At 44.0% G+C, this 26094-nt stretch overlaps 1 protein-coding gene across 1 annotated transcript in view; it reads right to left on the reverse strand.

The window, feature by feature from the left end:
- tmtc1 (transmembrane O-mannosyltransferase targeting cadherins 1) overlaps positions 1-26094 on the reverse strand; it is a 93790-nt gene that overhangs the window by 36024 nt on the left and 31672 nt on the right. Inside the window, exons 5-7 of the mRNA XM_078281998.1 lie at positions 10401-10482; positions 10165-10268; positions 3235-3424 (exon numbers count right to left, since the gene is read on the reverse strand). Coding sequence (XP_078138124.1) covers positions 3235-3424; positions 10165-10268; positions 10401-10482 — 376 coding nt within the window. The remainder of the gene's footprint in view (positions 1-3234; positions 3425-10164; positions 10269-10400; positions 10483-26094) is intronic.

A 26094-nucleotide genomic window follows, 5' to 3' on the forward strand; every position in this document is an offset into this window, starting at 1 on the left:
GTTCCTGTGTGTGTGTGTGTGTGTGTGTGTGTGTGTGTGTGCGGCGGTGTGTGTGTTTGGTGACTAGGTGACAACATGCAGCGTGTGTGCGAGTGTGTGAGTGTGTTTGAAGTGTGTCTGCGCGCTATTTCAACCATGCACAACACCTTTTCTTTTTCCCAGAAGGCCCGGCATCGACTTGCGCTGATGTGACTGTGAGGGTTTTCACTGGGTCCTTGTTGAACTTCTCTAAACTTTTCTAAAACCAAGGAAGTTCAACAAGTGGACAGCTACAAATTCCTGGGAGTGACAATCTCCTCCACCTTGAAATGGGGGGGATAACACCAGAGACCAGAGACTTTTCTTTTTAAGACAACTGAGAAAATGTGGTACATCCAGGAATGGTACGGTGCAGTTTTATAGAGCAGCAGTGGAGAGCATCCTTACCTCCGCAATAACTGTGTGGTTTGGCAACATGTCAGCTGAGGACAGGAGACAGTTGGACAAAGTGGTACGTACTGCATCGAAGAATTATCGGATGCGATCTCCCACCCCTAGCGGAAATCTGTTAGCCTGGTAAGACCATCCTGATCACGTGACCTCACATTCTGTTTCGCTCCACGGATCAGTCTGGACTTCCAGCCGCCCACATCGATTTCCTGAAATTACAATGTAACCGGGCCAATCCGGGACTGCGTCGTAGTTGATGACGTAACCGGGCCAATCAGGGACTGCGTCGTAGTTGATGACGTAACCGGGCCAATCAGGGACTGCGTCGTAGTTGATGACGTAACCGGGCCAATCAGGGACTGCGTCGTAGTTGATGACGTGAAATACAGGCCGCCGCTGGCAAAACAGTAATGGCGTCTCCCGAAGCAACGAGCGGTAACGTTAACGTTAGTAGAGTAAACACAGCCATAAGTGCAGTTATTGCAGAAATAGACTCAATAACAACAATTAAACAAGAACAAGAGTATGCACTAGCGGAGTTTCTCGGCGGAAAAGACGTTTTCGCCGTTCTTCCGACTGGATTTGAATTTGGATTTGCTGATTGGCTGAAGGAGTTTTGTCTTTCAAGGCAAGTACTCCCACCCACATCGATCCAGACACAGATCCGTGGAGCGAAACAGAATGTGAGGTCCCGTGATCAGGATGGTCTTACCAGGCTAGAAATCTATAAGGCTGGACTACAACAGAAGGGCCTTAAAGTTCTGAAGGACCCCTCTCACCCGGCTAACAACCTTTTTAATCTTCTGCCTTCTCAAAAAAGACTTAGAAGTGTTAAGACCAGAACATCCAGATTCCAGAATAGCACATATCCTGAAGCGGTCTGCCTCCTTAACACTCTAAACTTAGCAGTGCAGGCCGCTCAGTAGGTTTAAATAACTGTGCAATACGGCAGATGTTTTTTTATTATGCACTTACGCACTTGAAGCACTTTATCTAGTGGGTCGTTTGATGTTGCTGCTAATTCCCCTGCAGGTGCTCGTGTTTTATCCATGGTGTTCTTATGTGTTGGAGTTTATTTTATTCTACCCATTTGTTTTATGCTTTTATGATTATTTTATGGCTTGGATGTTACCTATCTGTTTTATACTTTCTTTTTCGAATGTATTATGTGTTTTATAAGTGAGTGGTTCTATGTGTTTGTCTGTGTTTAAGTGAGCTCACTAAGACAAATTCCAATCAACTCGTATTGAATCACTGAATCATTGAACTACACGTGAAACGCCTGTCGTTGTAACCTTTAAAGGCCAGCCGACGGCCCACAAGCCACTGCTGCTGCTGCGGCTATTTTTCACCGCTGCCGCATTAGAAGATTGCCGTTTCCGGTTCATGTTTCACACATACAGCCCAAACTGCTGGTGGAAGCATTGTGGGAGCTAGTTAAAGATTTTCATTTCATTTCAAGTTCCCAGGTTTCCTGATAAAGTCGTGTCGTATTACAACATTACATTGTTTGACTTCGGTTTTGCATGTTATTTGTTGGACTTCTTCACTGTAAGTGGGTTAATCCTTTAATGTGGATGTAATGCTACCAGAGCAGGCCATTGTGAGTGTGTGCTAGCAGTAACATTAGATGTTAAAGTGGTAATCTGTGAGTTCCTGTATTTTTCTTTATTTTGGAGACATTTTTGGTGCCAAGCGGGCATTGCTGTGGTGTTTTTGCACTGTGCTTCCCAGAAATACTCACACCTGGTATGCATGTAGCCAGCGATAAGCTCGTTTTAAAGGTGCTACATGTAGTATTTTACCATCGATGAATCATGGCCAACAAGACCACGGCTAGGAAGATCTGCAGCCTCTACCAGGCCTCTACATTGTGTGCCACCAGGCCAGATTTCAGGGGAATTTCAGGAGACTCCCTGAATCAAATATCATCTGCAATGTAAGAGGGAGATGAGAAGAAAGGCATTCTCTTTGCAACAGGAAGCAATGAGATTTATGGGAAATGTGGTTTTAATTTTGAGAAACACTCTGATCTTCCTAGAGGGGGGACAAGAGAGCTTTTTGGATCCATTCTTTAGGAACATTGCAACCTCTGGGTCTAAATGAGGATTTTGGCTGTATTGTATTATGTTTGCATGTTTTGTTTTATGATGGCTCTTGCCTGATGCCTCCACATAGCATTGACCTCTATTGTTTATTCCAGTATATTCATTCACCATGTTTCAATGGTTTCAATGGTTTATATGCTCAGGTATACAGTTATCGATATGCACTTTAAATGTCTGCCTGGACTGTGATGGTATTTATGATGGCTGCTATAGATGATTTGGATTATTGTCGTTTCTGTTTATTTGATTTGATGCTTTAAATGTGTCTATATGTTCTGTGTTGTACCACAAATTGCCTCTTGGAGGACATTAAAGTTTTTCTAAGTCTAAGTCTAAGTCTAAATATTGTCTATATTGTATTTAGTGTGCTATTGCTGTGTCTATTTGTAGTCTGCCAGGTGTCTTTGGGACTACAATTCCCTTGGTCACGTGTTGGGATGACAAGTGTTTTGCAGTGGGGGAATTAAGTGACTTGTTAATATTGCTTTGTTCACTTGTTGCCTGTTTATGCCTTGAAGAAAGTTGCTCTGACCGAAAGCTCGCAATAAATGATTTTTGTACAGATTTTGAGTGTGCGGATGCCTTTTTCAAATTGTGAGAAACATAAAATGCTACACAAAGCTAGTTTTCACCTGCTACCCCCCCCCCCCCGCCCCCCCCCCCCCCCCCCCCCTCATTTCCCGCCCCGGCCCCTTACCTGCAGCGAGGAGACGCAGTGCAGACAGAGGGCGATGATGGCCACGGCCAGCAGCACGGTGGCCATGTTGCGAACGTCTCCCAGCGACTCCACCAGGGGAATGCTGCCCACCTGCCAGTCGTAACACAGCACAACGGGAGCCAGCAGCAGCCAGGCGTTAAAGGACAGCAGGTAACAGTAGGTCAGAAACCTGGAGGGGGGAGGAGAGGGAGGAGAGGGTGGGAGACGAGGAGGAAGGGAAAGAGACAGAGGCAAAGAAGGAGGGAGAGAAGAGAGGATGGGGAGAGAGACGGAGAGAGGCAGGAGGGGATGGAAGAAAGAAGGAGAGAGGAAAGGAGGGAGGGAGGGGGAGGTTAGGGAAGAAGGAAGGAACAGAGAGGGAGGCAAAGGAGAAGGGAGGGAAGAGAGAGAAGGAGGAGGGGGACGAGAAGGAGGCAGCGAATGGGAGGGAGGGAGGGGATAGAAGAGAGTGGAGGAGAGACAAAGAGTAAGGATGGGGGAAGACAGAGGAGAGAGGATGGAAGGGGGAGATATAGAGACGGGAAGAGAGGAAGGGAAAGGGAGGGAAGGAAGGACAGGGTGGGAGAAAAGGAGGAAGGGAAAGAGAGGGAGGCAAAGAAGGAGAGAGGAAGAGAGGGAGGCAAAGAGTGGTGGAGGAAGGGACAGAGAGGGGGTGAGGGGGAGGTGAGAGAAGAAGGAAGGGAAAGAGAACGGAGCAAAAGGAGGGAGGGAAGGAGGCAGGGAGGATGGAAAGAGAGAAGGAAGGATGGAAGAGAGAGAGGGAGAGAGAGAGCAAGGGAAGGTAGGAGGGAGGATGGGGAGAGAGAGAAGGAAGGATGGAGAGAGGAGGAGCGAAGGTGGGAGGGATGAGGAGGAAGGAGAAATGGAGAAGGGCGGGAAAGAAAAAATTGAGTCACACAAAACAACACCATCGCTCATAAATCATACTCATAAATATCATCAATCAATCATCATCGTGTCTTTATCTCCACACCGAAACTATTTGGAAGTTCACCTGAGGACAAACTGAACAGAAGGATCTCCAAGGTTAAATATTGATTAGGTGTAACTCTCTAACCCGACATTTAGAGCCCGATCATGTAAGCCTATGCCAAGACACGGAGTGTATTGAATGCTAAAAGCCTGCGTTGTGCTGCTGGTGGTTTTGCTTTGCTGCGTTCATCTTTTCCCCTCTCTCTCTCTCTCTTCTTTCTCTCTCTCTCTCTCTCTCTCAGCAGACTTGAGGCCTGCATGGCTGTCTGAAGTATTGATCTGGCCCAGAGTGTGGCAGCTATCCGGAGCTATTAAAGCAGCCGGGACAGGGTCAGCCAGAGAAACACCGGGTCTGCTTGAATGAATGTGTGAATGATGTGAGGAAGAGAGGGGAGAGACGGATGAAAAAAAAAAGACAGGAGGAGGAGGGGGAGAAAACGAGAAAAGGGCGCTATAAAGGGCACGGCCGTTGATGAGTGCTACTCCAGCGCACACAACAGTGGAAACACACACACACACACACACACACACACACACACCCTTCTACCCTTATGAAGACCTTCCATTGATTGCATTCAGTCCCTAAACCCCTAACCTTGACCCTAAACTAACCCCTTGAGGAAGTGCGGAGTGGCCAAAATGACCTCACTTCGCAAAAATGTCCTCACCCCAAAGATCTAAAACTCAAACGACAAAGGACAGAAATACAGGCACACACACACACACACACACACACACACACACAGAAAGACAGAGACAGACAGCTCAATGGCTAAGTGACTCGTCATTACTGCCAAAATTGGTTCCTTCTCTTCTTCAATGGAGAGCGATGAGGTTTCTAATGGAGGAGAAATGACTTTAGCTGTATGGCTGTTATCTACTATCAGTATTAATGACTTTAACTCTGCAGTGCGGCTGTGTACACGTCCTGTTCTGATGCTGTATATCTGTAAACACTAAACAGCACTAATGGCTTCCGCTCTGCAGTACAGCTGTATATACAGTACAACCTCTGCAGTACTGCATGGCTGTTAATGCAACAGGGAGAAAAGTCGAGTGGAGAAGAGAAAAGTCGAGTAGAGAAGAGAAGAGAGGAGAAGAGAAGACAAGACAAGACAAGAGAAGACAAGAGAAGAGAAGAGAAGAGAGGAGAAGAGAAGAGAAGAGAAAAGAAGAGAAAAGAGAAGAGAAGACAAGAGAAGAGAAGACAAGAGAAGAGAAGAGAAGACAAGAGTAGAGAAGAGAAGAGAAGAGAAGAGAAGAGAAAAGAAGAGAAAAGAGAAGAGAAGAGAAGAGAAGAGAAGACAAGAGTAGAGTAAAAAAGAGAGGAGTAGAGTAAAGCGTAGTCAAGTCAAATGGAGAAGAGTAGAATACAGTAGAGTATAGTACAGTATAGTAGAGCTGAACAGAGCAGAGTTGAGTAGGCTAGAGCAGAGTAAGGTAGAGTAGAGAAGAGTGGAGTAGGGTAGAATAGAGTCAGGTAGAGTGGAAGAGTAGAGTAGAGTACAGTACAGTAGAGTACAGTACAGTAGAGAACAGTCAGTAGAGTAGTATAGATTGAGTGGAGTAGAGCAGAAACATGTAGAGTAGAAAAGGACAGCCAAGTATAGTAGAATAGAACAGAATAGAATAGAACAGAGTCGAGTAAATTTGACTCAAGTTGAGTAGAGTCAAGTAAGTTTTATCACTGTAATATTCTAATGGATTTGACAGTAGATAGTACCTGTACTAATATTACAAAGGATTTTTTAGCTGTACTTTATGACAGTAGATAGTACCTGTACTAATTTTACAGAGGATTTTTTAGCTGTACTTTATGACAGTAGATAGTACCTGTACTAATATTTGAAAGGATTTTTTAGCTGTACTTTATGACAGTAGATAGTACCTGTACTAATATTAGAAAGGATTTTTTAGCTGTACTTTATGACAGTAGATAGTACCTGTACTAATTTTACAGGCTTTAGCTGCACTGCCTCTCATTCATCAGTATTCATTCTTTCAGCTGCCATCATTATTCCTTTCCCATCATTGACTCCCAACAAATCCGAGCACGACTCAAACGTCGATTCTCCCCTCTGACTCCGGGCAAATCGAGGTCTCCGTACAATAGACGGCGAGCTAAAGTCCTCATCGATTCCGGCAGGCCGCGTCGGATCACATTCTGAGCAGGCAGCCGCCGAACACCAGCCGCAGGTAGGGCATTGATTTCCTCCAGGAAGATCTAGCGGTTTTCCATAAACCGGCTCAACGCGGCTCTGTAGCCGCCGTGCGCCGACGGGCATGAGAGGAGCGGAGACCGAATCCCCCCGCTGAACACGGCCATGAGAAGATGTCGGAAAGAAGAAGAAGGGCTAAATCTGCTCCCCCCTTTTCCCACTGCCCTGCTCTCTTTGTCCCCCCCCCCCTCCTCCCTCCTCCCTCCTCCCTCCTCCTCCTCCTCGATTTCTGTTAAGATTGGCTATTAAAAAGATTGACGGGCAGAGAGAAAGACAGACACAGGAGACAATCCGAAATAAACACAGGCTGGGGTCGATAGGCATAAAAAGACTTGCAGAGGACTTGCCGAGATGTTCACAGGCACACGCACACACACACACACATGCGCACACACACACACACACAGATAAGGCAGCCTTCCAGTGTGGCGGTGACAGGCCGTTTAGCATGCAGCAGAATGTTCACCACCTGCCGTCATCTGATGGGTCTGGGCCATAAATTCAATTCCCTTTTCCACACTTTGCAAGGGCCTCTAACCACAAATTATCACACACACACCCCCACATACTTGCCCGCACACACACACACAGACACACACAAGCATACAGACATACACACAGGAGAGGAAACGGAAAGTAGAGGAAGAAGTAGAGAGGGATCAGGGGAAGGAGAGAGAAAATGAGTCATTCGTCAGGTGGTGCGTGGGTGTTCTGCTCTCCCTCTCTCTCTCGTCTGATAGGAAGAGGATCCAGACTTCAGGTGTCAAGCAGCACTCTTAGTTGTTTTACGCCTCTTCACACACACTCCCAGCTATACAATGAGGCGTCTGCGGCACAAAAACGTCAAATGAATGAAGCGGCTTCAATGAAAGACTCAACGACCTCAAAAAGTTCTCCAGCACCACTTTTTGGATTTTTCTCCCCCCCCCTTTCTTTATCTTGTCTGTAACAGACAGACACAAGAAGTACTCTCTATCACACACACAATCTCATACACACACACACACACATACACACACACATAGACATACACACCTACACACACATACCTGACCTTTGGAAGAAACAAAATAGCCCCAGCTGAACCAACAGAGCTGTCACTCGTTGCTCTGCAGCACTGTCAGTCCAATATAAACACAATAACAGACACGAAGACATGTGCACGTGTCAGTGTGCATGCACACACACACACACACACACACACACACTAACAGATGGACTGGACCGTGTGTGTTACATCTGCTGGATACAGTAGAGTTTATAACCGCAGTGGATGATGAGGATGAAATGTGACACTGGAACCACATCATGTATGGTTACTGTAATCAATCATGCTGAAACTGTCAACACACACACACACACACACACACACACACACAGGGAGAGAGACAGGGAGGGAAACAGAGAGGGAAACAGAGAAACTGAGACAGGAAAAGACAGAGAGAGTTGACCAGTTCCATAAATTGATTTATCACACATATATTCACACACACACACACACACACACTCACACTCATACAAAGAGTAGATTAATGACAGTCGGGATGCCGCTGTGATGAATTATAAATGGACTGGCGGAAAAACACGGACATGATGGATAATCGGTGGTAAATCTCTGCAGATGGAGATGGAATGCATAAACATAGAAGACACACACACACACACACAGAGGTCATCCCACTCTCTCATACATACGTATCACATAAATTGACAATGTCTCAGGGCAACAGCCTTCAAGGTTATGGCTCTCTCCTCATGCACATCTCCAATGTTGAACGCCCAAGACCAGAGCACAGACAGACAGACAGACAGACAGACAGACAGACAGACAGACAGACAGACAGACAGACAGACAGACAGACAGACAGACAGACAGACAGACAGACAGACAGATAGATAGATAGATAGATAGATAGATAGATAGATAGAGAGGTCCTTGAGATGCAGCCAGGCAGGAGGGAGAAGACAAAATGAGTGGAGGAAATCAAGGCGAGAGGGAAGGACAGAACGTGGGATATGAGAATCCGGTATAAATTTCCCAGGTGGCCGTGGGAGAGGAGAGCTATTTTTCACTGTGTGTGCGCAGGCTGCTGTGCTAATGACAGATTATATGCTGTCACACCAACAGCCACAAACACTGACACTGCTGAGAGGAAACCAGGCCTCGCTACTCTCTGTTGATAGTCCCAATCCTCACTAGCAACTCCTGCTGAAGCCTAACACCTCACTACTAACTCCAACTGAAGCCTTATACTCACTACTAACTCCTACTGAAGCCTTATACTCACTACTAACTCCTACTGAAGCCTAATACTCACTACTAACTCCTACTGAAGCCTAATACTCACTACTAACTCCTACTGAAGCCTTATACTCACTACTAACTCCTACTGAAGCCTAATACTCACTACTAACTCCTACTGAAGCCTTATACTCACTACTAACTCCTACTGAAGCCTGATACTCACTACTAACTCCTGCTGAAGCCTTATACTCACTACTAACTCCTACTGAAGCCTTATACTCACTACTAACTCCTACTGAAGCCTGATGCCTCACTACTAACTCCTACTGAAGCCTAATACTCACTACTAACGCCTACTGAAGCCTAATACTCACTACTAACTCCTACTGAAGCCTGATACTCACTACTAACGCCTACTGAAGCCTAATACTCACTACTAACTCCTACTGAAGCCTTATACTCACTACTAACTCCTACTGAAGCCTGATACTCACTACTAACTCCTACTGAAGCCTGATACTCACTACTAACTCCTACTGAAGCCTAATACCTCACTACTAACTCCTACTGAAGCCTGATACTCACTACTAACTCCTACTGAAGCCTGATACTCACTACTAACTCCTACTGAAGCCTAATACTCACTACTCACGCCTACTGAAGCCTAATACTCACTACTAACTCCTACTGAAGCCTGATACTCACTACTAACGCCTACTGAAGCAAAATACTCACTACTAACTCCTACTGAAGCCTGATACTCACTACTAACTCCTACTGAAGCCTAATACTCACTACTAACTCCTACTGAAGCCTAATACTCACTAACTCCTACTGAAGCCTAATACTCACTACTAACTCCTACTGAAGCCTGATACTCACTACTAATGCCTACTGAAGCCTAATACTCACTACTAACTCCTACTGAAGCCTGATACTCACTACTAACTCCTACTGAAGCCTGATGCCTCACTACTAACTCCTACTGAAGCCTAATACTCACTACTAACTCCTACTGAAGCCTAATACTCACTACTAACTCCTACTGAAGCCTGATACTCACTACTAACTCCTACTGAAGCCTAATACTCACTACTTACTCCTACTGAAGCAAAATACCTCACTACTAACTCCTGCTGAAGCCTATAATTCCTTTCATTTGAAATACAACTATTGTATCTTGTCTGCCAATAAGTCAAAAGTGAGTTTCCCTAAACTTGCACATCCAGTTCAATATCAGTGGGCAAAGAAATAAATATGTAATCTTGTTGTGCAAGCAATGATTGGATTGAAACCACAGAACCAGTTTGCACCTTTGGCAAATAATATTGAACCAGCTTACTGAAACCCTGCAACTTAGCCAAAGAATACTTCAATAGCTGTGTTTGTTTGGTTTCCATGCCTCTCATAATTGCACTTCCTGCAGGGTGTTGTTGTTTGTGTGTGTGTGTGTGTGTGTGTGTGACTGCTGACCTGGTGAGCAGATGCGGGGAGAAGGAGGCAGGGTTGTCCTGTTCAGAGAAGAGAGGCATGGATCCCCCCATCAGCCACAGCCTGAACGACATGATGATCACCACCTGGAGGACGGAGGAAAGAGCGTCTCAGTACAGTTACAAAACACCAGGTGAAGGACAGCAACATACCACTACTGCCTCCTTTTGAACCCCACCCTGCCAAATACTTCAAATGCAAATGTATAAGATACTCACGTAGCCAGAGATGAGGCAGGCTCGTTTGATGAAGGGGCTGCAGATGTGGAGGAGGTCCCTGAGTCTGGAGCCGGACAGGTGGCTGAGAGACAAACAGGAGAGGAGAGGAACAGTCAGACCGGATTCTCAGCTTTATCTGTAGGCTTCGGGCGCGTTCACACTCTTCCACAGTGCCATTTTTACATTAAAGTAAATCGGGGGAAGGCTACGAGGCGATGTGCAGAGCAGAGCGCTTTCTGAAGTAGAGAACAGTTCAACGTTTGGGAGAGCCAGCTAATCTCAATGAGGAAGAGTCTGGGTTTCACGGTACATAGGCAGCTAACAGTTTACAACAACAACAACCAGAATGAAAATGGAGTAGCAGCAGCAGCAGCAGTAAAGTTGTTAGAAGCTGTTACTCTGATCATTAAGAGTCAGTATGGACTGCATTGGCTGTGTTGTGGAGTTTCTGGACATCAGTTTGCTGATAGTAGCAGCTGGTTGTTAAGGAAACAACAAACCTGCTTTTTCAAATTATCAGCACTTTTTCCACACAAAAAAAACCCAGAATAATGTGAGTGTACTCATTCATCTCTGCTAGACATCCATCCATGTATTTATCCAATTATGGATAAATCTGTTTGCACTGCATTATAACAATAAAACCGGAGAGGGCATTTTTTACTGTGTAGGTACACCAGTGATGCAATAAGTAGCCCACATACATATTAAACATAACAAGAAACATCAGTAAAAAGCTTCCTGCACAAGAGCTGAAATAGTAAGCAATAAAAAACAGCAAACAATGCTTTATGGGAGTTACCAACAAGGTGGGAACATTCGACCAATCGGACTGCTTGGCTGAAACGACGTGTTATGTAGTAATAATTTACACAGCAGGAGACGACTGTGTATTCAACTTTATCTGCAGGGTTTATTTTGCTGTCTAGCACCATTCATACATGCATTTATCCATCTGCTTCCCCTGCAATTTCTGAGAATAGCACATCAAGGACATCGTTATCAAAGACATCATCCCTTCATCTCTCTACCCCTCTATCCATCCATCCATCCATAGCTAAGGTCATTTGCGAACTCTCCCCTTCCAAACCACACATCAGGCATCCTATCTTATCTATCGCCTCCAGGGAGAAACAATGGAGCAGCTCTGACTGCAGAGAAAAAGAGAGGAGGAGAGGGAATGACTGGAGAGGAGAAGGGCACAACCAGACTGATAGGTAGAGCGGGAGGAAAGCTGGAGGAAAGAGAGAGAAGCATCGCAGAAACCATGAAAGGAGAAGCCATTCAACATCCGAACTCTTTGAAATGTTTCCCCTGTGCAGAGCATTCAAAGGAGAGAGCGGGAGAGGGATCTCACGGGAATCATACACACCTTCTGTCTGTCTCGTACTCTGTCTGTCTGTCTCCCTCCCTTTCGTCTCTGTCTGTTTCATCTCTGACTCTTTTTCACGGTCTCCCTTTGCTCTTTATTCCTTTTTTTCTTGTCTATATTTGTCTTTGACAAAGTCTTTGCTCTGTCTGTTCTGCTGAGGTTTGCACCGCAGAGAGACAGAATGACAAAGAGGATTCAGACTTTGCAGACTTTGCATTAGGCTGAGTTACCATGTGGGAGTTTGCTACCAAAAAGCGAGGCCTTTTTCTCCACTGACTACCGCTGGAAACCTTTCTACAGGGGGCAGGGAGTACACCCAGCATTTGTAATGGGGTGCAAATTCACCCAGACACACCCACAGTGCAAATCAATATGGAGCATACACTGAATGTACAAAATGTTAGGGACAAAGAGAAGCAGATGAGTTAGAGAAGGATTTTTAAGTTTTGAGACAGTTGAGATGTGGATTGTGCAAAAGGGGCTGCAACCAACTTACTGTATATGCAGAGGGAACTAAAACATGAGGACAGGGAGGATGGATTATGTACTATTACAGTGATTCTCAACCTTTTTCATTTAGTCCACATTAGGGCCACGGACCCCATTTGATGAAATTTTGTCTCTCTGACCCAAATCTGAGAATATTTTTAACATTAGATATGATTTTGTCCACTATCTGTGTTGTAGATAGAGAGAAAACAGTGAAACTATGATCAAAATAGTCATTCTTCTACATTCTCTGATTGTGTTAACTTCTTGTAAATTAAATAATGGTGAAGTTTAACAATTCATCAATTTGCTGGGGACCCCCTGGAACCACCTCAAGGACCCCTGGTGGTCCCCAGACCCCACGCTGAGAACCACTGAACTATTACATAAACAGAATCATCATGACTAAATATCACAAACGAAAAGAATAAAAAATCCCTGTTTATTTTTTTATCTGAGAGATGTTACACATCAACATGATGATGGAGGGGCAAATACTCCCTAAAAGTGAATGCTTAGAACTCTAGTGATTTTATCCCAACACGAAGTCAAAGGCCTGACAGAATTTAAAGTTCTCGTATATTATTCAGTTTTCACGATTTTCTTGTCAAATATGCCATGGCTCACGATAAGAAAACATTCTTCATGATGTTTTGCAAATACATGTTAGCTTAGTTAAAGGGGTATTTATTGAAAGGATTTGAAGATTAAGTCCTCACAGACAGAACAGTCACACTACGATCAATACAAAACAATAATTTATTACAGGGAGCCAATCAAGATCAAGTCCAGTTGTGATGCGTTGACTGGAGTTAGTCTGAAACTGCCTCAAAAACACGGTGGATTTTTAAAACTGCAATAACTTTAAATTCAACCACACAAAGAAAATCTGATTTTGACAATGTCTACATTAAACATCTTTGATCATATATGTATATAAATAGAGGACATTTTTAATTCCCATAATAAGCAATGTTTGGCTTTAAGGATGTGCTGCCCAGTTGAAGCTGATGAAAAGCTGCATGCTCACAACACCTTGACTGTGAATGCACCTTTTCAATTACAAGAAAGCTACCAAGAGGACACCTGTAACACAACTAAGTGAGATGGACTGTCTAATGCAGGCGTGAGCAGCGAATATAAAACCAACTCACTAAGGCACGAGAGAGAGAGAGAGAGAGAGAGAGGCTGTGTGAATCATCAGTACAACACAGCTTTCCATGGCTGTAAATGTAAAGGGAGACACAACGTCCTTGGGAAACATCAGTGAAACCGAGCAGCAGAGAAGATTGGTTTCACGCTGGAAAGAGGACGAATGAGATGTAACACACACACACACACACACACACACACACACACACAGTGAGAGAGAGAGAGAGAGAGAGAGAGGGGAACAGACAGGTATTGTTGATGTCTCCAGACCGGGGCCTCAACTTTTCCCCCCGAGGATCATGGGAGAGACGGTGGCGCGTATCCAGACAACAGGATGCTAATTTACCGTGACAACTGTTTAGATGGGACGGAGGTTTGGGAGGGAGGAGAGAAAATTGAGTTTGGCTGATTGTTTTGAATAAAGGTCGGGGGTGTCAGCTTCCTCACACAAATAGCCGCTGCAGTAAGAGGGAGACGCTTCTGGTTAACTGTGCGTTCAGACTGAAAGATTCATGTGCTCGCTCTGGTCGTCTAGCAGTCGTCGGCAGGGGGCGGGGCCTCCAGACATCAGTAGAGCTATTCAGCAGGTACGAACTGTGACGAGCATGATCAATTACATTTTCCCCTGTTTATGATAATTTACCTACTTCCCAACACTGCATAGTAGGCCTAATCAGAGTCAATCTTACCAGAGATCCCTACTACCTCTGACACTTCTTTCCAAGGGTCATTTTGTTTTTGTTTATCTCCCGGTAAACAAACAACAAGGGATCATAATGTTCCAGGACACAGCAACAATCAGTTTCTCCTCCACTGTCAATATGGAACAAACATTTGCTAGGATCTTTAGTACATATAGGGAGATGCACAGGGGAGAGAATCAAATCCCTACCTGCAATTGGCTGCTTTTACTCATGAATCTTTTGGTCTGAGCACATGGTAAGGAAGTAGATGCTGAGAATCAGTTACAGAAACTGAGGGAGACACACACACACACACACACACTATTCTAGATGTGAGCCTCCCATTGGCTCCGGTGAGTTTTTGTCCACTCTGCGCTGTGTGTTCCCTCTTTCAAAATCCCCCTACAACGCACAGCAACAACAACAACAAAGCTAGCCGTCCAGCTAGCAGCACAGCGCTACTTTATGATGGAAATCGATTGTGTTTTTTTCTTTTGTCAGTAAAGCTGACGTTACAGAGGCAAAAACTTCTACTTTCTTATATTTTCTTACTTTTTTGTGTTGATTTCTCCATTGCCTGCACACTAACATCAATACAGGACACGGCTCTTCTCAGGCCCACATGCTAGTTCCACAACAATATTTTCCTCCCGACACTGTTTTGGAAGGCGTGAAAGTGATGATAGTGATTGGTTGCTTGATAATCAAAAAACCCCAAATATTTATTTTGCACTATCCGAGCTCAAAAATGGGTTCTGCCAGGCCGTTCTTCAGCACTCGTACAGCCAAAATAAAGTGAGAATGGTCTGGCTGAATAAGACTACACACACACACACACACACACACACACAGAGTTACAATAAACTGCCCCACTTGGAGTGTGATAGCATCATATTTGTGGATCAGTCCAGTAATTCTTGCTGCTTAGCCTTTCTCTGCTTTCTAAACAGCATTTGCGGCGCTTTACGCTCCAGTCGCAGCTGTGATTCTTTGCATTCCTCCCTCCGAGTGGTATTTCCTCTCCTCCTCTTCCTCTTCTTCTTCTGTCCTCGCTGTGTGTTGCAGTTATTTACGTCTCCCTGCCACAGTGGCTGGAATCACAACAGGGCCGCCGTGAAACACTCCTGGCTAAAAATGTCTGGTTCAGTGGAGAGGAGACTCTCCAGCCTCCTAATGGCCTTCCTATCGACCACACACACACACACACACACACACACATAAAAGCTCTCTACCCTCCTAATGACCTTCTACCTACCAGACAGTAGTTAAGACACACACACACACAGACACACACACTCTCTCTCTCTACCCTCTACCTACCAGTCAAAACGCTAAGATACACAGGTACACAAATCCAGATACACACATGCACACAAATGCAGTTACACACACACACACACACACACACACTGATACACACACAGGGACACACACATACACACAGAGAAATATCAGCTTCTGTGTGTCTGACTGTGTGTTCTGCTTCATGTTTTACATTCGCCACAGACAGGAATTACACTGGAACATCCCTGCTGTGTGGGTGTGTGTGTGTGTGTGTGTGTGTGTGTTCTTTTTTTCCCCATTTCCTCCCCCGCTCTTTCTCTCCCCTTTCCCCATCTCACTCTCTCTCTCTCTCTCTCTCTCTCTCTCTCGCTCTCTGAGTTGATGTCATGCCATGCGATGTCTTGTGATGTGTGATGTAGTGTGAAGGGCTGCTCCAGGGCAGTCACAGAGCTGAAACACTTTACAGCTCTCTGACAAAACCAACACCCTGCCTGCGTGTGTGTGTGTGTGTGTGTGTGTGTGTGTGTGTAGGCTGAAGGTGCCCTTTTTGTCATTTAACTCAGTGTGAAAAAGCCTCAGCTCATCTCATCCTGTCTGTGTGCCTTGCTGAACGCTTGCCACGCTCCTCCATCTCCAAAATCTGCAGAGTTCAGTCCTGGAAGCTCCTCCGCCGTCGACAAAACCGTCTCCAAGGTTACAACTCAGATCCTTTATGAAACACATGAGGAACAATCACAACGCACCGGTAGGCTACAGCAGAAATAAGCAGATAAATAAAAAGCTCAAGGACACATCGCTGTGTGATTCACAGGGAAAGCACCGATATAATGCTAAGCCTGTGGGATTTTAACACTGATCTTTCATTTCAATTACACACACACACACACACACACTAGCTCTCCTCCTCTACTGCGGGCTTTCAGATGACGTAGCCCAACGCACCCTCTGGCGGCCATATTGGAGGTCCTCAGCTGTTTGGCAAAAATGGCAGAGAACAACTAATTGCGTTTCCAAATAAAGAACAACAGAACTGGATAGAAATGAATCATTTATGTACTGTTTTCAACTGTCAACCGATCATTTCTGATCATCTGATATGTCATCTGATCGATTTTGTGTTTAGCTAATGTCAGCTCAAAAGCTAGATAGTATCTGGTCAGCTAACCATCACGTCTTGTAGGCTAAACACATCTGATTTGTGCACAAGCTAATGTATCTAGTAGAAGCTAACTTTAGTGTTAGTGGCTAGTAGTCCCATGTAAACATTAACACCAGTTGCTTTGGTAAATTAGCCTGCTGGATAGCTAGTTAGCTAACAAAGCCAAAAAAAACATTGACTCTTCTCAAGCTACAACTTGCTTTGGAAGACAAGACAGTGTACTATGTTCTAAATCTTACTGCTAATAGTCAACTTGTCTTCCACACAAAGCAGTTTACAAAGCAAAGGTAAAAGAAAAGATAAGAACAAGAAATAAGCACATTAAAAAAGCAGATAAAAACACATCAGTTAAAGGCCATGCAGTAGGCCTAATGATGTTACTACTGTTAATACTGCTGCTGCGAACAGTAATACTACTCCTCCTCTTACTACTACTACTGCCTCTCTAATCTAAGAATGTGGGTGGACTGCTGATTTTTGGTACAAATTCATAATCAACTCTTCTCTAAAAACAAAAATAGGAGGGCAGCAGAGGAAGGATCAACGTCCAAACTAGAGGCTTTAAATTCATGATGAATGGCTCTGCTCAAATCCACTGCAGTTTCTGATTACGGCTTGAAATGCACTTTTTAATCTTTTTATATAGATTTTTTTTTCCCCCATCCCCATTCCTTGCATCATTATCAGGGTTGGGAGCAGTGGAGCGTGCACACACACCCTCCCTAAAACACAATCATCCGCCTGCCAGATTAGGTCAAATGTGCATTGCATAATACCCAGGAGAGGATTATTATCGGGCATCGTTACAGGCTCACAACCTTTACAGAGCTTTCCCTGGGAAAAGGCTGCAACAATGCTCAATATTAAGCCAGGAAGAGGTTTACTCTGTGTGTGTGTGTGTGTGCGTGTGCATGTGTGTGTATGTGCATGTGTGTGTGTGTGTGTGTGTTCCTCTCTGGATGCCATAGCCTGAAGTGTCCAAAGAGCCTACTCATTAATCACACAGAGACACAGATATTCTCACACACACACACACACACAAACACACACACACTTCTTTTTCCACCATCCTCTCGCTATCTCTCCTCTGAGAGGTTAGGAGCAGTTCGTTCAGAGTTGGAAAGAGCGTTGTCTTCATATTAAAGCGTTCCATCTTCACTAACCTCTGATTTCATTGAGGAACTTTACAGAGAAACATGTTGCTTTTCTGTGTTCAATCTTCCAAATCCATAACAGGGAGAGGCAGTCAGCGCTGCAGGGAGCTTTTTCTATTGACAATGAGACTGATGGACTTGCCCGTGCATGCACACACACACACACACACACACACACATACACACACAATGTACAAAAATAGTGTATATTCATAACTGTCCATTTGGCTCCCTGCTACCCCTGGCTCCTACTGTATTATTGACAGATCAGCATCCATTGAGGTAACTCTTAGCTCTGAACAAATGACCACAGTACAGGAAGATGTTCACTTTAACAAGGCTCCACTGAACTCAGTATAATGCTGCAGGCCAGTGGCACAGAGGAGTCCATTTGGGCTCTAGCTTGGTTAGTTTCCTTAAAGGAATACACAGAGTTTGGGGAAATTGTCCCACTGGTCAATTTATCCATTAAGTTATGACAACATAGCCACCAAAATAATCCATGTGTCCCCAGTACATCACTCTATAGCATATGTTAAATAATGGCAGGCGACGAGCATTATCCAAAGTAAGAAGATTGATCTTTAGTAATAAAAAGTTATTAGTGTTTTTTTTATAATATGGTCTGTAGATTCATACATTTTAAAAATGAAATATCATTAACTCAATGTAGCTGGTTTAATTTTGGAGCAATTTTAGGTGAGCAACCACGTATTCATTTGCTGCGCAGTGATTTTTAGCTGTCAGCCTCCTATGGAAACAGGTGAAGTAGTTCCTGGTAGTTTGAGGTGCTGCACATTTTCATTTTCTCACTTTTGAGATACTGCTAGTCGCCTACTATCACTCAATATAGTGAATGCTAAACAGTTAGCATGGAGAACTTTAACAAATGATCTAATGGGAACACATGGGTGTTTTTGTTGTCAATGTTCTCATCACTTAACACGTAACTTGACCAACAGGCCAAAGTCCCAAAAACTCTGTGTATTCCTTTAAGATGAATGGATTCTTTCATAGAGAGTGGGAGACCACAAGTTGCACTGAATGTGAGTGGGTAAGAGGGGAAGTATTGTAAGTTATTATAGCTCAAACAGACATGAGGTTTTGTGTGAGTGGGCTGCTTTGAGGTTTTCTGTTCACCAGCCAGCTGTGGTTCTAGGTGTGTGTGTGTGTGTGTGCTCTTATATTTCTATATTTATGAGGACCAAATGGCTTCATAAAGATCGAAAAATCCTCCAAAGTGCCAACATTTTGGACAGTCCTCACTTCTTTTAAGGGGTTATTTTTAGTTTAGGACTTGGGTTTAGGTTAGGATTATGGGTCAGGGAATTAATGTAGGTAATGAAGGTCCTCACAACTACAGGAATATATGTATGTGTGTGAGTGTAAGAGAGAGAGAGAGATTAAGTGAAACACAAAAAAGGGATGGGGAGCGAGAGAGAGATGTATTCTGGGTAGCATTTTGCTGAGTAATGCATGGCCATTAAAGCACGGAAAATGCGAGAAAGAGAGTTAAGAAGTTAGTGGGAGAAAGAGAGAGGGGGGGAGAAAATGATAAAGAGATGGAGTGATGTAGTCTGAGTAGCATTATAATGAGTAATGAGTGACCATCAAAGCAGAGAGAGGGAGGAGGTGGAGGAGGAGCTCAGAGTCACAGCCTCCGTTCCTTCTCAGCTCGTTTCTCTTCAGGGGTTTAAAAACAAAACGCCTCCCACATCCTGCTGATGTCCCCATTAATGCCTGTCTGCTGCTTAGACAGCAGAAATCTCCTCATTTTAGGGAAATATAGAGTTAGACGTCAAGGAGAGAGAGAGGAAGAGAAGGGGGGGAAGATGTTAGAGAAAGACAGGAGGAGGGAAAATAGACAGAAAGAGATGGAGAAAGAGAGAGGAATGAAGCAGAGTGGAACAGAGGTGGAAGCAGGGTTGGAGTTATGCTGCATGTCAGAGAGGAAGGGAGAGAGAGGAGGGGGGGAGGGGAGGGGAGAAAGAAAGAGGAGTGACAGTTAAATAAAGATGGAAGGAATGCAGGAGAAAGACATGCATAATGCATGTCGGAGGGAGAAGGGGAGAGAGACGGAAGGAAAGAGAGAGAGAGATAGGGAGTCAGCGAAAGAGAGCGACAAAGTTGCGATGACTGTTGGGTCAAAAGGTCGAATTTCATTGGTCTCTTCAACCCGCCCTCGTCGATTCCCCCTCCGCACTTCCTCTCTAAGGAATCCCCACCGCCATCTTAAATGCCGTTCCGTTACTCCGTTACCCAGAATACATTGTGGCCGTTCGTCATTTCCTCTGCATGACTCCCCATGGCAGAACAAGTTATATATGCTGTAAATGTAGGTAAACAAGCAATATTTAGAGAATGTAGACCTATTTATTAGCTTTTATTAGGTTAACTAATGTTTTATTTCCTTTTGTAAAGCACTTTGTAACTCTTGTTGCGATAAAGTCTTTGATAAAGACTTAAACTAATCTATAATATTCTATTCCTAATTGCTCTGTGTAATTATCAATATTAATTATTAGGCCTGCTTAAAGAGTAACTAAACCCCAAACCCTAATCTGTGTAAAGCCTGACATCTAATGGTAAAAAGCACGTTACTGAAATGGCCATCTGCTATTGGCTGATCTTTGGTGCCAGGTGATCACCTTCTATAGAGTAGCAGTTTTGTGTTACCTGTTACTACTTACCTGTTTCCAGCTGAAAATCACTGCACACTGTGGTTGTTCACCTGAAATTGCTCCAAAATTAAACCAGCTATACTGAGTTAGTGATATTTCATTTTTAAAATTTACAAATCTAGATCTAAAGTGCATTTTGTTTCTAATCTTCTGCCCTCCTGTTCTGCGAGTGGCCGTTTGCATGGTGCTACGTACCACTAAGTACCTACAGAAAGTCAAGAAGAGCATATTAAATGACTAATGAAGCTAATGAAGGATGTCTGAGTCCCGCCCCTCTCTGAACCCTCCAATCACAGAGAACCTACAGGGAGACCCGCGGGGTTGAATCGTCAATGATTTTGTGATGTACTTTTAGATTAAAATTTTTAGAGCACTCTGGATACAGTGTGCAGACTCTATTTTTCAAGGTTGGTAATTATCTGAACACACTCCTCACTCTCTCTCTCTCTCTCTCCCTCTCTCACACCAAGACCCAGCAGGTCCCAGTCCAAATAGCCTCATTATGAGTGATCGCCATCATTTCACATTAAACTCATATACAAGAGATGTGTCACACAATTAAATGTTGTAGGTGAGGGAGCGGGCGAGGCCCCCTGCAGACTGTATTAGCATACTAATGGTATGCAGGCTATTTCTGGCTCTAGTTATTAATACTGTGACCCAGCTCTGAGAACAGGCCTTCATTAGCTGTTCCAGAAGCCTCTATGGGCCACGGTAAACACACCCACACACACACACACACACACACACACAGACTATCCATGCATAAACGCACGTGCACAGAGTCCAGATCCCCAACAAACAGGCATGTAAAGAATGCCCGTCGTGGTGAAGCAAGACGTGACTTGTTGACTTGAAGCCAGTCGATGGGTTTCTGTGTGTTTCTTCTAGTTTAGAACTTATTCTGTGATGATGAACAGGAACCAGGAAGCTCCTACCACTCTGACACACCAGAGAAGCTGCTGAAAGCTTTAAAGACCCTCCAGTCCGTCCCACTCAGGGACAAGACACACACAGTGTTTATATCCTGGCTGAGCGGTATGAGATGAGTCCTCTGGCTGGATCTGATTGGCCCAGAGAGTCTAAGATGAGTCTTCTGGCTGGATTTATTGGTCCAGAGAGTCTTATTAGATGAGTCTTCTGACTGGATCTGATTGGTCCAGAGAGGCTAATAGGTATAGAATGAGTCCTCTGGCTGGATCTGATTGGTCCAGAGAGTCTGATAGGTATGAGATGAGTCTTCTGGCTGGTTCTGATTGGTCCAGAGAGTCTGATAGGTATAAGATAAGTCTTCTGACTGGATTTGATTGGTCCAGAGAGTCTTATTAGATGAGTCTTCTGGCTGGATCTGATTGGTCCAGAGAGTCTGATAGGTGTAAGATAAGTCTTCTGACTGGATTTGATTGGTCCAGAGAGTCTTATTAGATGAGTCTTCTGGCTGGATCTGATTGGTCCGGAGAGTATAATAGGTATAAGATGAATCTTCTGGCTGGATCTGATTGGTCCAGAGAGTCTGACAGGTATAAGATGAATCTTCTGGCTGGATCTGATTGGTCCAGAGAGTCTGACAGGTATAAGATGAGTCTTCTGGCTGGATCTGATTGGTCCAGAGAGTCTTATTAGGTGAGTCTTTTGGCTGGATCTGATTGGTCCAGAGAGTCTTATTAGGTGAGTCTTTTGGCTGGATCTGATTGGCCCAGATGGTCTGAAGGACAGAGTCAAATGATGGTACGATATCCCAGCACCATCATCATCTCTAATCAACAAGCCAGCAAGCTACTGGGCGTATAAGTGTATGTGTGTGTTCTGTTTATGTTGAATATCTAATAAAGGAGACAAGAAGAATCTGCTGTAGAGGGGAATAGGGGCAGAGGAACGGCGGCTCTCAGTCAGTGGATATATAAATGTAGTAAGAGACAGAACGACACAATAAGAGTACAGTAGATGGGCAGAAACAGATCAATCCTGGCTATGTACACACTGCCTCCCCTGTTGCTAATTAGCCACGTCTGGGAGGAACATGGAGCAGATGCTTCAGTGAGCCGAGAAAACAAAAACCGTCCCTCTGACATCCCCTCTTCCACTCCTTCATCTCCGTTTCCATCACTCTCTTTTTCTCCGAGCGAATGATCACACTCTCGGCAAACGGCAAAATGAAGAGGCAAAACACACATGCATTCACACACACACACACACACACACACACTGAGATGATTAAGATTTAATGAAGCTGGAGTTTCCGTGTCTTCCTGGTTGGCCAGGTGTTTGCAGGCAGATTGACAACAGAGCCATTTAATATTAATAGAGGAAACAACAAACAGCACTGCAGCTCTGTAGGTAACAGCACACCACCAGCCTCCACTATCTATCTATCTATCTATCTATCGAGTGGTCAAAATGGACTAAATACATCTCTTACAAAAAAAAGGCGCTCGTCTGAGAAGATCAGCTCGCTTAGAGGCAAGGAAGTGTATTTATTTATTTAGTTATTGGCATTTTTGCTTCATTTTTTGAGAGCTAACAGCGGAGAGCAACAGGAAATATGCAAGAAAACAAGAGGTTGATGACATGGGATGAAGATCCGGGCCGGATTTGAACCCCGGACGTCTCGATTACATGGTATTTGCTGGTAATAGACAACTGAGCCACGAGTTATTCACCACAACTTCCCAAAGGAGATATTTTTGATGATGGATCGTGGACTACTGATCTCCGTTAATTCTTTTGTTTGTTTGTCCTCAGACACTGCTGATTGAATTTTCTTCACTTCCCCAAAAAACTGGAAGTGATGTATCTGCTCATTTTAGGGGAAATATAGAGTTAGACATCAAGGAGAGAGAGAGAGAGAGAGAGAGAGAAAGAGAAGGGATGAAGAGATCAGAGAAAGAGAGAGGAATGAAAACTTCCCCAAAAAACGGTGGGGAAGTGATGTATCTCACCGCTGCCTGGCCCAATGGGGGCGCCACAGCATTCGTCCATTCATTCATTTGTTCGTCCATGTATTTGCGTGCGATATCTCAGACACCACTGTGATCAAATGAAACATGGGCGAGGGACAAGAAAATGTGTTTGTCCCTGAGAGGGAAACCAGGGGGAACTGTGATCGTTTCTTCATCCATCCATCTGTCGCAGAAGTCACGAAACTTAGGAAAATGAAGCATCTCACCACGGCATTCCTGCCTTTTCAATATTACACTTGCATTTCATTTGTGGGGGATGATGTGTTTGCTGCTGCCTTGTTTCAACATGGCTGCCGGGTCGCGTGTGACCTGCTGCAGAGGGTTTGGGAAGCACTGCAGGACAGTCAGTGCACCAGCATGAATATTGCTATTGATTCCAAGGTAATTGGATTTGGTTTTAGATATTTGAGTGTTTTAGTCTGACTGAATGACGTGATTTTTAGTCTGTGTACATTGTATTTGTCGCTGGAGGAAGTGCTTGATGTTTATTCTTTGTTTAACAGATCATTGTTCTGGCTTTAGTTTATTCATTTTCCTTAAGAACTCATTTGCACGCTATAAGCGTTATAAAGCCTTTAGTGTCGTATAGCCTTGTTGCTCAGTGCAAGTTCTCTGCAGCTTTATCCTTAATTGCCCTGTGAATAAGTCAAATATTTGCCTGTGGTCAGTGCCATGCCTATATTTGTAATAGCTGACCTGTATTTTAGAGTTTGAGTCACAGAGTATCTATGTGCCGATGCAACAGATATCTTCACGTGTTGAAAAATACGTAGACAGTTGTCCACATGTACTTGATTTCACATCACAATTTCAATATTCAGCAAAAGTAATCACTATGACCTTCTGTATGTCATGCAAACCTAATTTTCACGTCTTAAGTTCACGCAGATGTTATTTCTGCTACGATCATTTCTGTCATATTTTCATACAATCACTACGGAGCAGTTTGCTTAAGGTCAAGGTTGTTTCACATGAAAAGATTTAAAGGGAATAAATACCAATGGGGAGGGATCAAACGGTTGTGCTTCTATTATCTATGTGCATGCTCATGCTGACTCATTATTTAACAAACTTGTTGAGCGTTGCTTTGCAACACTTGTACATTTTCCAGTTTGGGCCGCCTGCCACCGTGAAAACATGCAACCAAATCAGCTGGAGAAGTTTGATCAGGCTGCTTTCACAGCAGATGAAAAACATTTTGAGGCGAGACGAAAACAGATTTTATTGATTCTGATTGTAGTGACACACACACACACACACACACACACGCAGACATCTCCTCCGCTCCATTTCATCGTGACTCTTCACAGACTTCACACTCTTGGATTTTCAAAGGTTTCTGTCTGAACAAACAAGACTCTTCAAAGAGTTTTGATCTCAGAGAGCCATCGAAAGACATTTCTGCAACACTCACAGTGATACTTTCTTACATACACACACACACACACACACACACACACTTCAGAGGCTGGCTTTGATGCATGGTGCCTTGTTGTCACCATCTAGTTATCTTCATCTATCATCGTTATTCTAATCAGATTTCCCCTCAACATCATAATCCACACACAAGCTCAAACACAAACACCAAATCCCACAGGGCCAGTTCTACAGCAGATACAGCCTGCCACAATAGAAGCTGTGTGTGTGTGTGTGTGTGTGTTTCTCTGCCAATTAGGACTTTATTTAGTAGAACAAGCCAGGCAGGGCCGACAGCACGGCTTGTTACAACACCTACGGAAAGCCAGGGAGGTCAAGCTGCACTCCTGGGGCAGTTTTGCTCCCACTCCAAAGAACTGAAGAAATAATAAGTGAACAGAACCCAACAGTCTCTCTATACTGAGTAAGTGAGTCTCGCTATAGTTAATACTCTCTCTCTCTCTACATACAGTATCTAGTTGGTGTGAGTTGGGCATTATTTTAAATAGTCACCATAAGGAACAAAATCATTTTCATACAGTCAAGGAAATAATATTACAGCAGAGCAAGAACAAAACTTTAAATGACTGCATCTTTTTTTTATTCAAAGCATAACTCATCAGAGCTATTTACACTTTTACAGAGATTAAGATTAAGAAAACTGATACTATGTAAAAAGCTATTAAGTGCAGTTACACCCTCTTTGCACCGAATTTAATCTAGGATTTCATGGACACTTGAGTCTTGAAAAAGCGCAACAAGAGCTTTCCAATGATACATAATACTCATTTTCAGCCAAAATGTCACTTATACTCCTTTTGCACCAAAGCCTTTATATGTGTGATTTCACATGTACAGTAGATGTGCAGTTTGTTCAGGTTTAATCATCAGATCAAACATGTACATCGACTCCAAACACAAAGATCTCTTCCTCGTGTATTTGAGGGCAGAAGCCTCTAGAAAAGTCCCAGACAGACTTCGGCGGACGCCTCCTATCTGTTAGCCGTCTGTAAACACGCCAGGAGGAAATTGCAATATATCTGGACTGAGCTAAAATAAAGCAAACAGAGGAAGAGGAGGTCAGAGCGGGGTCTCACACAGAACCACCGGCTGACTGTTAGATTCCTCATAACACACAGTGAAGAAAAGTGTTTCCGCTGTAGGGGCTGGAAGCTGCTCACATCAAGGCGACTGCAAAGGAGAATGATCCAGGAAAAACAGTCAAGTTCAGCTGTGTGACTTTTACAACTGTAACTAGAGTTAAGGATGATATTGGCCTTTTAATAAATATCAGATATTGGCCAGTAAGTTGGCATCTACTGTTCATAAGATGGAGTTTCCTCT

This window comes from Centroberyx gerrardi, chromosome 24, assembly GCF_048128805.1.
Source record: "Centroberyx gerrardi isolate f3 chromosome 24, fCenGer3.hap1.cur.20231027, whole genome shotgun sequence".
NCBI lineage: Eukaryota > Metazoa > Chordata > Actinopteri > Beryciformes > Berycidae > Centroberyx > Centroberyx gerrardi.